Source organism: Rhinolophus hipposideros, assembly GCF_964194185.1.
Source record: "Rhinolophus hipposideros genome assembly, chromosome: 15".
Taxonomy (NCBI): Eukaryota; Metazoa; Chordata; class Mammalia; order Chiroptera; family Rhinolophidae; genus Rhinolophus; species Rhinolophus hipposideros.
The window spans coordinates 63,943,888-63,963,246 of NC_138061.1; the positions used below are offsets into that span (position 1 = coordinate 63,943,888).

The 19,359-nt window shown below is 44.9% G+C and overlaps 1 protein-coding gene across 2 annotated transcripts in view; it reads right to left on the bottom strand.

The window, feature by feature from the left end:
* Positions 1-19,359, bottom strand: part of VSTM4 (V-set and transmembrane domain containing 4) — a 103,355-nt gene that overhangs the window by 41,141 nt on the left and 42,855 nt on the right. Inside the window, exons 4-6 of one of the 2 annotated variants that reach the window (XM_081074761.1) lie at positions 17,658-17,765; positions 6,373-6,462; positions 5,236-5,269 (exon numbers count right to left, since the gene is read on the bottom strand). In XM_081074761.1, coding sequence (XP_080930887.1) covers positions 5,236-5,269; positions 6,373-6,462; positions 17,658-17,765 — 232 coding nt within the window. The remainder of the gene's footprint in view (positions 1-5,235; positions 5,270-6,372; positions 6,463-17,657; positions 17,766-19,359) is intronic. The other variant, XM_081074762.1, reaches the window with a different exon arrangement.

A 19,359-nucleotide genomic window follows, 5' to 3' on the forward strand; every position in this document is an offset into this window, starting at 1 on the left:
GCAAAAGGTCACGAAAATTCACTAACTGGGAATCGCCTTTTCCGTGCCCCTGTCCATCCTCTCGACAACTTTCTTAAACTTGACCTACAGGAAGAAAGGCATCTGAGTCCACTAAAGAGTTGTGTCGTGGTATGGGAATGCATCACACCTCTATGCAATTGGTGGCATTTCATTTTAAGTCTAATTTTGTGGGACTTTTAGAGAAATTTAACATACTAATTGAGTTGCTCTCAAAGCTGTTTTTCCTGGGGAGGGCAGAACTCTGAGATGCCTGCTTGGGCCCCACTCTCTGCTCCAGGAGAGAGTTTATCATGGGAAAAAACAGTCTCCCAACCCTGAAGGTCAGGGCCACCCTCCCAAGAGATGTCAACTTCTGACTTCAAATTCAAGATGAAACTTGTTTTCCTTTATTTGAACTTCTCTCAACAAGTCATGGAATTCCCTAGGGTCTCCAGGTTCTCCCACAGTCACTTGGCAAGGTCCCTCTCTCAGTGACCACAGGCTCTGTGCCAGCACGTGGCCTCTTCCTGAGGGTGCCTCCCCTGCCTAAGGGTTTCCATTCCTGGCACCTTGCCGTGGTCCTGTGCTGTCTGCCCTGCTTCTCCCTTAGGAGGAAGTGGTTAGAGGACAGAGAAGGATATTTGTCCTGATCTTAGCTTGAGACTCCAGGGGCCCAGCTTCCCACTGCCATAGCACAGAAGATGGAGCCAGGATCTGGGAGCCCCCTGGCAGGAAAGGGATGGGAGAAAGAGTCTGAACTATGGAGACAGAGCACACAGGCCAAAGCTAGTTTAAAGGCAAGTACTGACCTGTTCACTCGCAAGGAACCATGGCAGGGAATCTGGGCTGCCCCTAGTCAAATTGGCATGAGGTTTTTATCAGGAAGAGGAATGCAAGGTGGCATAGAGCCTACTGCCAGGTTTGTGGGAGCAGGCCTGGCCCTGCAGGGTTCTGGGGTGTAGTGGAGTAAGTGCAGGCTTTCCAGAGGCAGATCTGTGGCTGGCCCAACAGAAGACATTCCCACAGGGAAAGATCAACCTGAGCACCCAACCAGTCTTGCTGAGAGCACCAGCTGGTAGAGGGGACAGCATTTCAGCAGGACTCTGTGGTCATCCCTGACTTCTGATAAGAATCCCAGGACTGGGGGAGAACAAACTCCAATGCCCAGCAGGCTAGGGTCACGCCCTCTCCTGTACTTCCAACCATGGTCAGCACCAGCTCAAAAGAGGGACAACTGAAAAGAAAGGCCTGAAAGAGTGAAAGAAGCAAGGCCAAATGCTGGCAGTGCATACTAGCGATGAAAGGCTGGATGCTAGATCACAGCAAGCAAATCCTGAGAAACACCGCAAGCTGACCCTCCATAGCTTCTGACCATCCAGACATAACCTCCCTCCAAGTCTGAAATGCTGGTCCTTAGGGCCTTATGGGGACATATGCTCTAAAAAGGAAACAAGTAGCTTTATTGAGGCATGACTTATTCACCATAAAATCGACTAATCATAATTGTACAATTCAATAATTTTAGTAGATTTATAAAGTTGTGCCACCATCACTACAGTACAATTTTAGAACATTTCTGTCACCCGTAAAATTTCCCTGTTGCCCATTTGTAGTTAATCCCTACTCTCACATTCAGCCCTAAGCAACTACGAATCTACTTTCTCTATAAATTTACCTTTTCAGGATATTTCAAACAAATGGGATCATACAATACGTAATTTTTTGCATATGAATTCTTTCACTTAGCTTAATGTTTTTGAAGTTCAACCATGTTGTAGCATATACCAGCAGTTTGTTCCTTTTTATTATGAAATAGTAGTTAATTGAAATATATTAAATTTAGTTTATCCATTCACCAGTTGATGTATATATTTAGGTTGTTTCCAGCTTCTGGTTATTATGAATAAAGCAACTATGAACAGCTGCATGTATGTCTTTGTGTGGACATACACTTTCATTTCTCTTGGGTAAAATCCTACATGTGCAATTGCTGGGTCATATGGTAAGTTTATGTTGAATGTTTTAAGAAACCACCAAAGTGCTTTCCAAAGTGGCCATTTAACATTCACACAGGCAATCTACAGGGTTCCAGTTTCTCTACATCCTCACCTACACTTGACACTGACAGCCTTTTCTATCATAGCCCATGTGGTGGCGGTCTAGTGGCATCACATTGTGGTTTTATTGGCACTTCTCTAATGACTAATGATATTGAACATATTTTCACGAGCTTGTTAGTCATTTATATATATTCTTTAGGGAAATGTTTATTCAAATCTGTTTTACCCACTTTAAATTGCATTTGTCATCTTATTGAGTTATAAGCATTCTTTAGATATTTTGTCACAGCACCATTTGTTAAAAAGATTATATGCTTTCTCAATTTTTTTGAGAGTTTGTGAAGGATTGGCATTACCATTATTTTTTCTTAATATACTTCATATATTTAGTATACTTAATATACTTCACCAGTAAAGCAATGAGCCCAGGCTTTTCTTGGTTGGAAAGTCTTTAGGTAACAATTCAATATCTTGTCTTAGTATAGGTTTATTCATATTCTAGCTTTCTTTTTAAATCAGTTTCGGCAATAATGTCTTTCTAGCAACTTTTCCATTTTATCCATGTTGTCTAATTTGTTAGAATAAAGTTGTTCATAATATTTTCTTATAATCTATTTTTAATTTCCGTAGGGTCTGATTCCCTTTTTCCTTCCTCATTTTGGTAATTGGGTTTCTCTCTCCTCTCCTCTTCTCTCTCTCTCTCTCTCTCTCTCTCTCTCTCTCTCTCTCTCTCTCTCTCTCTCTCTCATTTTCATGGACAGCGTAACTTTAGTTTTATAAATTCTGTTGGTCTTTTCAAAGAACCAACTTTTGGTTTCACTGTATTTGTGTGTGTGTGTATGTGTGTGCGTGTGTCTGTTTTCTATGTCATTGCTTTCTGTTCTAATCTTTATTATGTCCTTTATTCTGCTTACTTCAGATTTCACTTGCACTTCTTTCTAGTTTCTTATAGTGAAAGCTAAGGTTATTGATTTGAGACTTTTCTTCTTGTCTAATATAGGCATTTAAAACCTTTTTTTTTTTCTTCTTTCTGTAAGCACTGCTTTAGCTGCATCCTGTATGTTTTGGTATGCTGTGTTTTCATTTTTATTTAATTTATTTTTTTTCTAATTTCTCTTGTGATTTCTTCTTTGATCCAAGTATTATTTAGAAGCATGTTGTTTTAAATTTCAGAACATTTGGGAATTTCCCATACTTCTTTCTGTCATTAATTTCTATTTAATTCTGCCACTGTCAGAGAACAGACTTTGTATGATTTCTTACATACAAAAATTCTTCAGTTTATTTAGATTTGTTTAATGACCTAGCACATAGTCTATCCTGGAGAATGCTCCAAGTACACTTGAAAAGAATGCATCATGCATTCATTACAAATTGCTTGATCTTCTGTGCCTTCACTGATTTTCTGTCTAGGTAGTCTATCAATTATTGAGAGTGGAGCAATGAAATCGGCTATTATTCTAGAATTACCTATTTCATCTTTCAATTTTCTGTTTTTGCTTCATGTATTTGAGGTTTTGTTGTTAGGTCCATATACATTAATAATTGTTACATCTTCCAGATGTGTTGACCATTTATAATTATAAAATTTCCTTCTTTGACGCTTGTAATATTTCTTGTCTTAAATTATATATTATCTGATAGCTACCAACACTTTTGTTATTACTGTTTGGTTGGTATACCTTTTTCCATCCTCTGAGTGATCTCCTTTTATTATACATGCATACTGCCTCAGCCAGAAATATGCTTGCCCCAACCGCAACCATGCAATACATGGGTACAATTAATTTTAGCTTATAGGAACAATAAGAGCCCAGGAAAACACGGCAATGCAAGGCCAGGGGTGAGGGCAGAGCAGAAAGGGCACCCTCCGGTGCTCTGGCTTCCAGGATGGGCTTTGTTTGTCTCAAGGTTCCATGGGTTATCGCATCAAAAGTGGGGACAGCTACTTTGATATCCTCTTTCAGACAGATCCCGCTGAAGGAGTAGGAGAGCATTGCAATATACATATGTGACTGGCATAATCCACTGGTACCAACATTCTACCACTTTGAGTGAAGCGTAGAAACCTCGCTTCTATTTAGGTCACTTTACCTTTCCCACTTTTAAATATCATAATGCTTTTCTTGAGTATCAGATGGCTTTACCATATTTGTTTTAATCATCAAATATTATTTTTAAAACTCATGAGGAAAAAAATAGTCTATTTATGTATCCATATTTATTCTCTTTCTATTATTCCTTTTTCCTTCCTAATGCACCAAGATTTTCTTTTCTAGTTCAATAATTTCTTTTAGCCATTCTTTTAAAGTTGGCCTGATAGTGACAAATTCTTTTATTATCCATTTATCTGAGAATGCCTTTATTTCCCTTTTAACCTAAAGGATAGTTTTGCTGGACACACAATTTGTGGTTGATAGATCTTTTCTTTCAGTATTTGAAAACAGTGGTGCCACTTCTTTCTGCCCTCCATGGATTCAGATTTAAAAAAAAAAAAAAATGTAGTGTCATTCAAATTTGTGTTCCCCTATAGGTAATGCACTGTTTCTCTCTGGTTGCTTTTCTGATTTTTTTCTTTGTCTTTGGTTTTCATAATTTTTTTTTTTACCAACTTTCAGAGTCCTCCTCTGGTTGTCTTTTATATTATTTCCGGGTTTCATAGGGAAAAACAGGAAGAAATTGACCTTGTCTGAATGAGAAGTCTCATATTTTTAAACACTGTAAGTTTACAATATCTACTATTATGTTTCCTGTGAGGTGTATCACACCAGCTAAAAGGCTAGCGTATTAGCACATATATTACTAATGCCTGCATTCTGCAGAGTGGGACACAGAACAGGCAGGCATTGTTGGAAGAAGATTAGGAGTGTTTATGGTTAGAATGCATCAAAGTGATTCAGTGCAGTTGTCCTAAGTGGGAGAACAGTCCTCCAGGAGCAGGTGCCAAGCCTCCTCCAGCATGAGCCACATGTTCTCTGGACCCTCTGGGGGTGACAGTCAAAGCATGGAGTCTGGAAACATGCAATGTATGTAGAACACATATTTTTAGCCCAATTTGTGGGCTAATATGCAGATTTTACAGTAAAGATACAAATTTAACCAATTCCTTGGTAATATCAAAAGAAAGTAAAATACCAAAGAATTTCATTTGAAAAAAGGAAGAAAATATTCCTACCTGTTCTGAGGGCATTTCACCAAATATTGTCTCACTGTGAAAGGAAAAAGACATAGAAGATGGTAAATAAATGCTACCTTAGACATATATGCTCCAGGACTTACGAAGCTATGGAGGTGCCCAGGTGTTGCCCAGATGTTGCTATGAGCCACCTCTCAGGGCTTTCATACTTCTCTTAGGATGAATACAGCAGTGCCAGAGCAGGGACACCACGGTGACCTGAACTGGTACACATCTGGATCAAGCCAGGCATGAAACCATACACCCCACACTTCCCGGTTACGTAACCCAGAAGATTCTTCTTTCCCCCCCAGATTGAGTTGGGTTCTAAACTGAAGGGTACTGCAGTAACAGAGTCACCCGACTTCTGAGCTCTGCCTTACTGATGAGGGAGCCTTCAGGGGGTCACCTGTCTCCACCGAAACACTCCTCTCTATGAAACGGGTTTTCATTCTCTGATCTATGCTCTTCTGGGACTAAGAAGAGGCCTTTGGAAAAATAGCCGTAGAATAAGATATCCTCCACAGTATGTCTCTTTAAGAAAACCCAGATTCTAGCTTAGAGGAAAAATAAGAATACCAAGGCAGTTATTCCAACAAGTGTCCAATCTAAGCTCACAGTCGAGCTCACTTTAAATAGAAGTAAAACTGAAGGTGCCACAGGGCCCTGGGGTTTGTGGTAGATGGCTACATTGATGGCCCCAATGATCATACTTCCTTGCATCTATCCACATCCATATGTGACTAACACCCCCCCAACTGCCTCTGGGCTTGGCCACATGGAATGCTTTGGCCAACGAAACATTAGCCAATGTGTCTCAAGCAGAGACATAAAAAAGCCCCTCAGCTCTGAGGTTTGCTCTCTCTCTCTCTCTTTCTCTCTCTCTCTCTCTCTCTCTCTCTCTCTCTCTCTCTCTCTCTCTCTCTCTCTCTCTCTCTCTCTCTCTCTCTCTCTCTCTCTCTCTCTCTCTCTCTCTCTCTCTCTCTCTCTCTCTCTCTCTCTCTCTCCCCCTTACAGGGAATTCTCCCGCTACCACGTGAAGAAGCCTGGCTAGCTTACTGGAAGATGGGAGCACATGAAACAAAGGCAAGCCATGCTAGTTGAGGCCTCAAAGCAGCCAGGCCGCAGCTGATTCACCTTTGGACTGCAGCTGCGTAAGAGCATTCATCTCAGGCATCTCCAGCTGAGATCGGAACTGCTCAGCTGAGCGCAGCCCAAATTGCTGACCTGCAGAATGTTGAGCAAATAAAATGGTGTTGTTTGAAGCTACACATCTGGAGTGATCATCAAGCAGGCAACCAGTGCAAGTTCCAGATCAGGATGGACAGAACCTCGCCTTTAGAAGGGGCTTTTTAGGTCCGTCAGGCCAAGCCCCTCTTGGTAGCTAAACTCTCTCTGCATTCCATTTACTGAGCACTTACTATATACTGGATAACTGACAGATGCAAACAATTATAAAGCCATAATTAGTATTTATTGGCCACTTCGTATGTTCCTGGTGTTATCCTAAGCTTATTCTATAGATCGGTGATATTCATCTGAGGTTTCCATACCCTGTGTACTCTTAGAAAAACAGTTTCAAGGACATCTATTTCTAGATCCTTCCTCCCTTTCCATGGTATTCTTCCCTAAGATATCATTCTCCTAGAACACACCTGAGGGCTGGCTGTATTCTCTCCCTCCCTCCCACCCCATCACCGTTTCTACTTCAGAAAATCCAAGCACACGTCTCACCCACCCAGACTTGTCCTCTGGAGGCCTATCCTGGGGGCAAAACCCAATGGGCACCAAACAAGAGATGATTTGAAATGTGGGAGCCAGTGCTGAGAAAGCGAATGACTGATGACTGGGCCACTAAGCCTTTCACTAGGAGTAGGTTTCCAATATTTTGCTTTCAACAAGGATTTAATAATGACTGAATCCAGTTGTCAACTGGTAAGGTATTAAAAATCATTTTCGAGGATCGATCACTGTATGGCTTTTGACATATAACGTGGGTGCACTTTAAATATCAAGGGGCCTAAGGAAACGTCACCCAAACCTGCCTCTTTTTATATTGAATGAGGTATTTCAGAACTAACGTCTATTTAAAAACATAGGAATAAAATTGACGTTGAATTCTATAAGGGTATATGAAGTAAAAGAAAAATCCATTTTAATAAAAATACATTTCTAATAAAATTCTACTTATAATTATGAATTATTTATCTAAATTTATACTTATGTGGTTTTGATTAATTTTACACTCATTTTTCAGATCTTACAAATGGTACAATATTGATAACTCAATCCAGAAAAAACAATTTAAACCTAGAGATTTATGGAATAAGGAAATTAAAAAATTTATTAAAATGTTTATACACATTATTTTATAGAGAAGTATAACGGGTGAACAATAAAGGACTTTCAAAACAAAAAATGTACTAAAGTAGGATAAAATTTTGTGGGGCAAGTGAGTTGAAGACAAAAGCTCAAGGAGAAAAAGAAACAGTATAAAACTTCTAACTGCTAAAGCTTGTTCATGAAGTCCTTTTAAATCAACAGACGTAGTTACTAAACTCATGCACTTCAATGTCAAAGAGAGATTTAGCCATTTCATTTTAAGATATCAGTATTTGTGATGCTCTGGGAATTACATCCTTTGCAACAATTTACATTCATAATGAAAAAGTTTAGATATCACAAAACACATTCAAGGTACATAGAAAACTATGAAATGATTTTAGGGGCATGCAAGCAAAAATATGTGATGAGCACAGCTTTGGACTCTAATCTTCACGATAACCTTGTCATTACACCCATTTTACAGTGGAGAACATTGAGGCCTTGCCCAAGGTCACACAGCTATGTTATGGGTTGAACTATACCCTTCCAAAATTTATACCTCAGAACATGACATACCTCAGATTGGCCCTTTAAAGATGTGATTAGGTTACAATGAGGCCTTTAGGGTGGACCCACATCCCATATGACTGACGTCCTCATAAGAAGAGGAGACTGGGAAACAGACATGCACAGAGGAAAGACCACGTAAGACACAAGACGACAGCCACCTACAAGCTCTGCTATGGCAGCCTGAGCAACTAACACCTGAGAGGGGCAAAAGTGGGGAGCCTGACTCCAGAGCCCTCTGGTAACTACTCTACACTGCTCTTAGAGAAACTGGGCAGCTGGTGGTAGGGTTCTTACCAATGAAGAAACTGAGTCTCCCAGGATGAACAGCTCACCCAACATGTCACAGGTGGAGCATGACGGAGCTGGGACTGGGACCCGACAGAAAGCCATGTGCTAGCTGACCTGTGGTTTGGTAAGTCCAGTCCAGTGGCAGTGAGGTGAGCAGCCTGAGATCAGGACGCCAGGGAGCAGGGGGGCAGCAGAGGGGCTCCAGTAATGGTTGGCCTTGGGGGCCGGGGGTTGACTCAGAAGGACCATGAGCCGGTGAGGACGGTCAGGGCCAGGCCCAGAAGACGCACCTCAGTCAGCACTCGCCAACCGATGCTTACGAGGTCTCAGCCTGGTGAATGCAGGGCCTGTGTCCCTTCAATGAAGAGGAAATAAACTTCCCCCAGAATCAGCCTTAGAAACACATAATCCGTGCTGATTATATAAATGTGTTAACCTGTCTTAGCTTGGGATTCCCGAGAAACGAAGATTCAATTGCATAGAGTCTATATGGGAGGTAATCCTAGGAAACCCACCGGAGAATGAGGAAGAGAGACCAGGAAGAGCGGGAAGCCAGTGTCCCCATGGGACATGGCTTGGCACCCCGCAAGCTTGACCAGAGGCCCCCCACTCCAAGCAAGGCAGCCATCCTGCACAGAAATGAAAAGGCAGGACGCAGTTCCGTTCAAATAGTGATCTGATGATCTTTAGGACTTTGAAGACTCTAAAAGGAAGGACTGCTATTCTCACCTCCCCTGATAGGAAAATGCCAGCGAGCACCAGGCCACTTTTTCTCTGCCTCCTCAGCTGGGGCCGCACTGTTCCCATGCCCGACCTCATGGCCAAACCTCCCACGTGACATGTCCAAGCTGAAGGCTTTCTCATTTCCACCTGGGCATGTCCCTGTCATCACTACCACCCCCAGACTGGTGATTTGGGATGGTGGCAGCCATGCCCTCCCTTCCTATCAGGCCCTGTAGCAGTGTTGGGGCCTCCAGCGTGTGGATGACGTTCCCTCACCATTACCCCCAATCTGCCTGCACCCTCTTCAGACCCTCAGGCCTTGCAGTGACCCCGAGATATAACCTGGGATATTTTTGCTCTGTTCACTTGAGTGTTCGCACTTGCAGTGAGCGCTGTGGCAGCCCTGGGCCGGGCCCAGTCCTCTGCATAAGCCCAGCCTCCTCCCACGCAGCACAGGCAGGGAGCCCTTCGTATGAACACTTCGTATGTTCCTAGTATTATCCTAATACCAGGAACAGGTGTTAGGATACCTGAGGGCACAGACAGGACCTGGGTGTGCCCCCTTCCTGCCCACCCTTTCTTTGCCCAGCAGTGGGCTCCTACCATGCCACACTCAGGAGCCCAGCTCCCTTCAGGAAGCAGCCTGTCCTGGCAATGTTTCCAGGCCAGGACACTGAAAAGGACAAGTCAGGTCGTCTCTCTGCGTCACCAAGTGGAAAGCTAAGGAGAAGAACTAAGCTTTCTTCCTCCTGTTCTCTTGGTACAAAGAGTCGTTTCATAGCTACAGCCATTCAACAGAAAGTGTCCATGAGGAGTCAGGCTGTCCTATGGGGTAGTCTCAAGCCCAGGTGGCTATCAAGCCCTGGAAATGTGACTAGTCCAAAATGAGAGGTGCTGGAAGTGTGAGATCATGTTGGGTTTCAGCCTTAGTGTGAAAAAAGGAATGTAAAATATCTCATTAAGAATCTGTCTGTTGTTACTTGTTGAAATGATGTTTTGGGTATATCGGGTTAAACAAAATAGATTACAAGTAATTTCACCTTTTTTTTTTAACCTTTGTAAATGTGACTTCTAAAAAAATGTGCGATTACACACATGGCTCCCTCAGGGCAGTGTGCAGGGGCGTTTTGTCTGCCCTCGCAGCTGGGATGGTTGATCCCAGCAGTCCTTGTGACTACACCTACAACCTGAAAAGGGAACCACCCTCGGGAGAAGGTGCTGCCTGGAGCTGCCTGCGACCAGGACTGGTCACCACACCACAACTGAAAGAGTGTCCCCAACAGCTCTGCCAGGTAAGAGGAACTCATCCCCACCGTACAGTGGGGACACCTGGGGCCTGACAAGGCCAGCTTTGTAAGTGCAGGAGCTTGAATCCAGGCTCTATTTCCAGTGCTCTCTTCACTTGGCTGCTGAGGAGGCTGACAAGCCCCCCCCCACAGGGAAGATGGGCCCCCTCCTGAAGGTAGCAGTGACCTCACAGGGCCAGCAAGCACCCCCATGCACCCTGCAGACAAGCCTGCACCTCAGAAATGCCTGGAGAGGACAGCTCAAGCTCGGGGTGAGCAAGTATCTCTGACACCATGCTGGCGAGCCCTTCGTCCTCCCAAGGCCCTGGCGTCGCCCCTCTGTTCAAATCACGAAGTGAACATGGAGAGTAGACACAAAGGGGTTAGGCTGCCCCCTTCCCTGTCTGGTTCTAGTGTGCCTTCGAAACTGTCCTTTCAAAAGCTCAAACACTGGCGGATTGTTGAGGCCCCCCAAAGCAGTGAGTCTGGACTAATTTCCCAAGAAGCAAAGGCCTTTGGAAACCAGTGTGCATGAGGAGTACTAGAATAACTCGGGGCTCAGCCCTGGGCCACCAGGGCTGTGGTTTTCTGGGGTGATTCTGAGATGCAGAGGCCTTAGGAAGCAGTTCTGGGGTCCCTTGCATCAACAAAGAGCAGGGACAGGGAGTCACAGCTTGGGAGGAGAGCAGAAAGAATGTTTGTGCTTGGCATGCAACACATGGTGCCATTAACTCCAGCTCATGGGAACAATGAGCGCCCCAGGCAAACAAGGCAGTGTAAGGCCAGGGGTGAAGGCAGAGCAGCAGGGAGGCTGAGACAGAGAAGGGGGCTGGCCCTCCGGTGTCCTGGTTTCCAGGATGGGCTTTGTTTATCTCAGAGCCCCACGGGGTGGGGGGTGTCACATGAGGAGTGGGGATGCACTTTTTCAGACAGGTATTGCTGAGGGAGTGGAGAACAGGTGCTGGGCTCACCTCTGCTTTCCACGTGTGTGTGAGCAACCTGACAACCCAGGTGCTCTGTGGCTCCCACACAGGACACGGGGCTGTTTTTCTTGTCTGGTCAGGATGCCAGAGGCCCAACAAACACACACCTGTGTAGGAAACTCAGAAACCATCAATATAACAAGGGGGTCTGCATGGCTATTCGTCCCTGGTAAGGCCTGGGCCCTCCACACGCCAAGCACTATTCTAAGCATTTTTTATATATTAATAGTTTTAATCAAGATGATGTAAGTCTGTTGTGATGCATTAAATGCAGCAATATGCTATATTTCGGTATGAGAGTACTGTTGGTTTTTATTTGGACACATGTGGTGTAGCCCACAAATGCTTGAGTGCCCCCAATGAGATCCACGCCGACCATATAAGGAACAGCCTCCTGGGTGCAGCCCTACATATGGGATGTGCCCTGCCCCTGGTCTGATTCTGGCACCCACTGAAACCTGCTACTTCGAATTGTTGCCATGCTCTCCCCCAACTCCTTCCCACCCCTGCTTGGGCACAAATGGTGCAGTGTTCCCTGGGAACGAGCTCTTGCCTGGGGAATGGCACAGCACCACAGTCCTCAGGGCCACAGTGGTCACAGTTATGCCCCAGCCACCTGAGTGACTGGGACGTACCTTTCACTCAGCCCCGAGCTAGCCATTCGGTCAGGCAGTGGGCAGAGACAGCAGTCAAGGTTTCCTTGTATGGTGGCTTAGATAACCACAAATTCTTTGCCACTCTGCCCACTAAGAAGTGGACTTTCCTCCTCTCCCAAGTCTGGGCTGCCCTCATGATTTGCTTTACCCAGGAGAATGAGGCAGAGTGACAACTGTGCCAGTGTCCAGTCTAGGCCTGCCCTTGGATCCTGGAGTCACCAAGTAGGGCAGTCTGGCCACCCACCCTGCTGGTGACAGCAGCAGGAGAGACAGACAGCCGTCTTGCTGGCCTTGATGCCCCGTCTGTGTGAGGCTGGGCCCAGGGCTGAGAGTGGTGCCATGCTGGATCTCCAGTGCCCGTCAGTTGCATATGACCGAGGCCACCTGGACACTGCAGATGACTGCCCCCCAGAACTGCCTAGCTGGCCCTAGCCCAGCCTGAAGAATTGAGCAAATCAAGGTTTACAGCCACTGTGTGTGGGATGGTTGTTTTATGCAGCAGTAGATACCTGGAACATTTTGGGATTAGCAGTGTGTGTACTCTGGATAAGAGCTCACTCAGTGACAGGAAAGGCAACTGCTCTAAGTCACCTCTTCAGAACCAGGAAAGGTCTTTGGCCAACCTAAGACAAGTCCATACTTATTGGCTCCCCTCCATCCATGCAGATCATTTTTGTTTTAAATTTCACTAAGAAAACAAGTTGGAAGGGCCCTGTAGTCTAGGCATCAATGAAGACTTGGCCGGCTGCTGGAACACCACTAGTTCTGAGCCATGGGCTGCCAGCCAGGGCACGGCAAAGGCAACGGAACCCTCCACAACCTGCATCCTCTCTGAGGATGGCTTCTGTTGAGGTCCTACAGAGGAAGGCACATGGTTTGGAACTGGAGGGGTTGGGTTTGGGATCCTCTGCAATATTTGAGCAATTCACCTGCACTCTGTAGGCTTCTACTTCCATGGCTGTGAACTGGGATCTGATAGAACAAGTTACATACCACAGAGAGTATAAGGATAGAAGTGGACCCCCACTGGGCCTGTCCCCAGGGCTTCCTGGAGACTCAGTTTCCTCCAACTCAAAGGGCAGAGCCTCAGACCTGGGAAAAGCCTGTTCAAACTCAAAGGTTTTCAGTGGGGATGGTCCTACCCTCTCTGGGGCAACTGGAACTCTCTGGGGATGTGTCTGATTATCATATGATTGAGGACAGTAGCTGACAATTGGTAGGCAGAGGGCAGGCATGCTAGATACCCAGCAGTATGAAAGACAGACCACAAATGAAGATCTGTCCCGTGACCTGAATGACCCTACCGACATTCGACATTCGTGTAGAGAAAAAAACAACCTGTTCATCAGAGCCTGGGACCGAAATGCATTTTACATATAAGCACAAGGTAGGTTTTTGCCTCATTTTGATACACGGTGAATGCTTAAAGGGTGTGAAAATCAGGCAAAGAATGTACTTTTCATATTCGAAACTTGACTAACAGTTGGGATTTTAGAATTCTTATTACTATGAGCAGTGCCACTCCTGAACTTTAAGGCACATCTACGTCAGCCTATAATTATCCCTGTCACATGCATATTGAGTCTTTTTACACGAATATAGGTACTTACTTAACTTTTATGTCTAACATACGTGTGTGTGTGTGTGTGTGGAAATGTAATATTACATATATATGTAATATACAGTCATGGGCTGCTTAACAACAGGGATGTGGGCAAAGAAACGTGTCGTTAGGCAATTCCGCCAGAGTGCTCACGTCACAGAGTATGCGGACACAGGCCGAGATGGCACAGCCCACTGCTCACCTGGCTGTGTGACACAGCCTCTCGCTCCTGCGCAGCACGCCACTGTACGGAATGCTGTAGGCAACTGGAACACAACGGTAAGTGTTTGTGCATCTAAACATGTGTAAACAGAAAAGGTACACTAAAATACAGCACAAAAGATAAAAAACGGCACTCGTGTATAGGGCACTTACAGGAACGGCGCTCACCGGAAGTTGCTCTGAGTGAGTCAGTGAGTGAGAGGTGAGTGAGTGTGAAGGCCGAGGACACGACTGCCCACGACTGTGGACTTTATAAACACCATACACTCAGGCGACACGACATTTATAAAACAGGAGATTAAACCAAGACCAAGAGACATGGTAAACAGGAGATGTATGAGCCAGCATAACACAGCAAACTGTTTTACAGCAAACTATTTTCTTTCATAAGTAGAAAGAGAATACTCTACAATAATGATTAAAAGTGTTAGTGTAGCAAGTTCATAAACCAGTAACATAGTCACTTACTATCATTATCAAGCATTATGTACTAGATATAATTGCATGCATTATACTTTATACAACTGGCAGCGCAGTAGGTGTATTTATACCAACATCACCACAAACACGTGACTAATGCATTGCACAATGACATCTCTAGGCGACAGGAATTTTTCAGCTCCATTATAATCTTATGGGACTGTCATCATTTATGTGGTCCACCATTGACCAAAATGTCATTATGCAGCACATGACTGTATAGACATTTAATATATATCATGTAGGTATATTACATGTAAATGTAATATATATATGTATATGTGTATATATACATATACATGTAAAATCCTTTCACATATAGAGAAATAGTATCTTCTCTGAAATTCAAACTTATTCAAAAGAAGAAATGCAATACTAAAATTTGTTTCATTGTGTTATAAACTACTTTCCATTTATTTCTCCTTAGTATGATAATGAGAGCATTAAGTTGATTTTTGTGGGTACAGGTAGCATATCTTATCTACATGTTTAATTTCAAGATAGTAATGGGATTATTTCAATATATTAGTTGTAAAATAGAGTTCTGGGTACGATAGAGTTAAGAACTGGCTCTAAGGCCTCTCTACTCAAAGTGTGGCCTCACACCAGCAGTGGTGGCACCACGGGGTCTTCTTAGAAATGCAAACTCTCAGGCCTGCCCAGGTGTACTGAGTCTGAGCTAACACCAGGCCACCATGCGCAGTCCTCTGTGCTCCCACAATGTGGATGGGACCTAAGGCCTGGCTCCTAGGGCCCCAGGGGGCAGGACCTGCCCTGCCAGGGCTACAAGATGCCAGCCTGCTGGTGGCAGCCACAGTAGACCAAATCCAAGCTGCCGACGAGCTGGAGGTTATGAAGGACCTTAACAACAACCGCCATAGAAGGCTGAAGGAAAATTCCTTGGACAAGTCAGCCCCCACATGGGTGAGGTTTCCTTGCATAGAAATATGGGAGGCTGGGGACTGGGCTGCGTTTGGGCTTGGCCACTCCCTGTTTCAGGGCTTCCTCAAGCTCCTCAGCTGAGTTCTCTGCGCAGTGGGAGAGATTTGTGCCATCATCCCAGAAGGGGTTGAGGACTACATGAGAACATGGAGGAGCCAGCGAGGGCTCTGGCCCGCAGCAAATGTTCAGGCAAACCTCTCGACAGCCCAGTAGGGCTTTTGGACGCTATGCACAGGGGCACAAGAGGCCGTCTGGAGCCCACTCCAGGGAACCTGAGGGCATCTAGGAACTGGGTCTCAGCAGCTGTGTGAGTCCTGGATCATGTGTCCGGTCTGCCCTTGCTGAGTTTAGAGAAGCAGGATGTCTTGCGTTGTTTTCCTCATCCTGCCTGAGGTCTAACACAGCCTGCAACTCAGGGCAGATTCTCTATCATGCCCGAGCCCAGGCATAGATGTCTTTAGAGCAAAACAGGCTCGGAGACTGTCTACGTGGCTTCTGAACTCCCATAGTTAGGAGCCAAGCAGATGGAAAACAAACCCATTTGTGTACCATTTGTTGAGCAGCTGTCATGAGTCAAATTCCAAGAGGAATGCATCAGATGCATGTCCCTGCCTTACACACTGTCCTCTTAAAGGGAGGCAAATGCTTTTGCACAAGTGCAACAGGTGCCATGAGCTGATGGAAGGAGCCTAGGGTTTGTTGGTGAGGTGAGCAGACACCACAGAGCAAGGCTCTCAGAGAGTAGCTCAGACACACACAGAGCCTGGTGGGAAGGGCGCAGGCTGGGCAGGAGAAAGATCTGGCTACAGCCCTCATGCCATCTGAGATGCTAAGTGTGCCAGGCATCTCCACACACCCCTCTGGATCTCCACCCACCCTTCTCCACCCTGCTCAGGCCCCTGGAAATTGACTTCTGTGCTCTGCCCTGTGGCTTCTTATTGGTGGGACCAAAGCAACATCGGGACATCTGGAAGAGGGGGTGAGAGGAAGGGCTGAGGAACATACGCTCCTGTCTCCCTTCCTGCTTCCTACTGCTTTGGCATTGCCTGAGTCCCTCTTCCAAGGCTCCTGTTGGTGACACTTCTCCCACAGCTGCAGTTCTTACCGGTTCCAGGACCCTCTCCTCCCCTAAAGTCTCAGGTAGAAACAGCTTCCCGCAGGTTCTGGTTCCTGAGTGTCTCCTTCACCTTCCCTCCCCAGTTCCCTTAGCCCTGCTCACACCTCTGGGGAGAGTCCTCTCTGGAAACACAGCTTAGTTTCCCTATTTCACTGTCCCCTTAAGCCGTGACCACCAAATCTAACACTTCCCAGCGTTATGACCTTGCACTAATAGTAACAATTACCATGTATAACTATAAACATAGGTCATCATGCATACAGGACACTTACAAGGAGCCAGAATATGTTAGGGGTGTTTGTTTACCTAATCCTCATAACAGTCCTGTGGAGCTGGTTTACTGCTGTTTTCCCCACTATTTAGATGCAAGTAAGTCATCAGCTGGTAAGTGAAGAGTCACCATTTGAACCAACGTGGTCTGATTCCAGAGTCCTGCTCTTACCAGGTCATCTCTAGAAGTTACAGCATCCCCTCTGTTTTGGAAGTTCTGGAGGGGGTTGCAGGGAGGGTATCTCAGAGGAAATGTACACGAGCTGGTGAACATGTGACATCAAGGCTTGGTGAGAGAAGGGGCTAGAGACAGAAAGCAGACAGCATGAGCAGGGAGGTACGAATCACAAGAACCGTGGTCACTAAGAAGAAATAGTAAAGTGAGAAGGAGCTGGGGACAGTCCAGGGAAACAGGGACACCAACGAGAAAAAGTGATCAGATTGGATGGGAAGAAATGGGAGGGGAGCCTTTCCATCCCACCTGCCTGCCAGGAACAGCACCGGCTAACATCATTAAATTAGGAACACTCCAACAACTTTCAAGCTAAGGAAGGTGGCGGCAATCCCATTTCTTTTCATACATGAGAAAACTGAAATTCAGAGTGGTTAAGGAGAGTATCTGAAAATTTAGTCCTGCATGGCAGAGCCATAATCAAACCCAGGGTCAGCTGACCCACAGCCTCTTTTGGAAGAATGACAGAGGTAAGGGCCTTTAAAACAAAGGACAGGATTTGAGAAAAAAAGGGAATTTAAACGATGTCAACAGTGATTACAGTTGACTTTAGCAGTGTCTAAGGGGACACATCTTCTCATTCCCTTCGCTCACTAGTCACAGGCAAACAATCCCTGATTCAGGATGCGTTTTTTTCAACCAAGCTGATACTCTGCCCACCGTTCTTCCACTGTCTGCAGTGTGGTTGTGCTCCCATTCCAGACATGACTTCTCTGTTCTCTTACCTCTGGACTTCCTCTTGTTAAATACAGACTGCCAGATGATGGTCAGGGTGAAGAGCAGGACGCTGAGAATGCCCACACAGCACACCAGCATGGCGTACACGTACAGATCTGAAAGGCAGGGGCACGGCGAGTGAGTGTCAGGACAGCCCACATCAGAAGACACGCACCGATAAAGGAAACTGCATGCATTGTACAGAAATCAATTCAACGTGAACCGCAAACCTAAACGCAAAATATAAACTAGGCAACTTTTGGAAAAAATACAGGAAAAAAATCTTTAGGATCAAGGACTAAGCAGAGAATTTTCAGACTTGACACCAAAAGCACTATCCAAAAAGGAAAAGTTGATAAATTTAATTTCATCAAATTAATTTTTTTGCTCTGTAAATAGGAAAAAAAGACCAGCTACAAACTGGGAGGAACTATTTGTAAATCACAAATCAAACAAATGACTAGTCTCTAGAATATAAAGAACTCTCAAGAGTAAAAAAAAATAAACAATCCTATTAGAAAATGGGCAGAAACATGCAGAGACGTTTTACCAAAGAGAATATACAGATGGCAAATAAGCCCATGAGAAGATGTTCAACTTCCTTAGCCATTAGAAGAATGCAACTTTAAACCATATGAGATATACCACACCTATCACAGCAGGTAAAATAAAAAACCAGTAAAAATACCAAATGACAACACCAAGAGTGTAGACTCACTGGGTCAGTCAGACATCGCTGGTGAGAATGTAAAATGGTACAGCCGCAGTCTCATAAAAGACACACCTACTACAACCACATTCAAGCGTGCAGGCACACTCCGGAGCATTTGCTCAGAGAAAGGAAAACTGAAGTTCACACAAAAACCTGCACATGTATATTTATAGCAGCTTTATTCATAATAGCCAACAATTTGGAAACAGCCCAGATGTCCCTCAGTGGAGGCCTGGTTAAAACAACTGCCATCCATCACACGGTGGAGAACTCATTACGCAGCGATAAAGAGGAACAGACTATTGACATATGCAGCAACCCGGATGAATCTCCAGAGAATTATGCTGAGTGAAGAAAAAAAAAATCCCCAAATGTCACATACTGTATGATTTTAATTTATGTAATGTTTACTTTATATGCCATTCTTGAAATGGCAAAATTATAGAAAGGGAGAACAGATTAGGGGTTGCCAAAGGTTAAGGAGAGAGTGGGGCTGGGAAAAAATGGGTTCGGCTATAGGGACCCTGTGGGATGGGAATGTTCTGTGTCCTGGCTGTATCGAGGTCAACATCCTGGTTGCAATATCACACTGGAGTTTTGCAAGATGTCACCACTGGTAAAGGGTACAAACTGATGAAAAGAAGCTATCTCTCTGTGTTACTTCTTAGAAATACATGTTAACCTACAACTTTCCCAAAATAAACTTTAAGTTTGAATTGTTAAACCATGTTCACGTATGTCTTAATCAGTCTGGGCTAGTATAACAAAATGCGTGGCTTAAACAACAAACATTTCTCAGAAGGTCAATCTGGCCAATCTGGTGTCTGGTGAGAGCTCTCTTCTGGTTTAGAAACGGCTCCTCTTGACATCCTCCCACGGCAGAGGACAGAGGACACCAGACAAGCTCTCGTGGCATCTCCCCTCCCAGGGACACTAATCCACCATGAGGGCTCCATCCTTGTGACCCAATCACCTCCCAAAGGCCCCACCTCTTAATG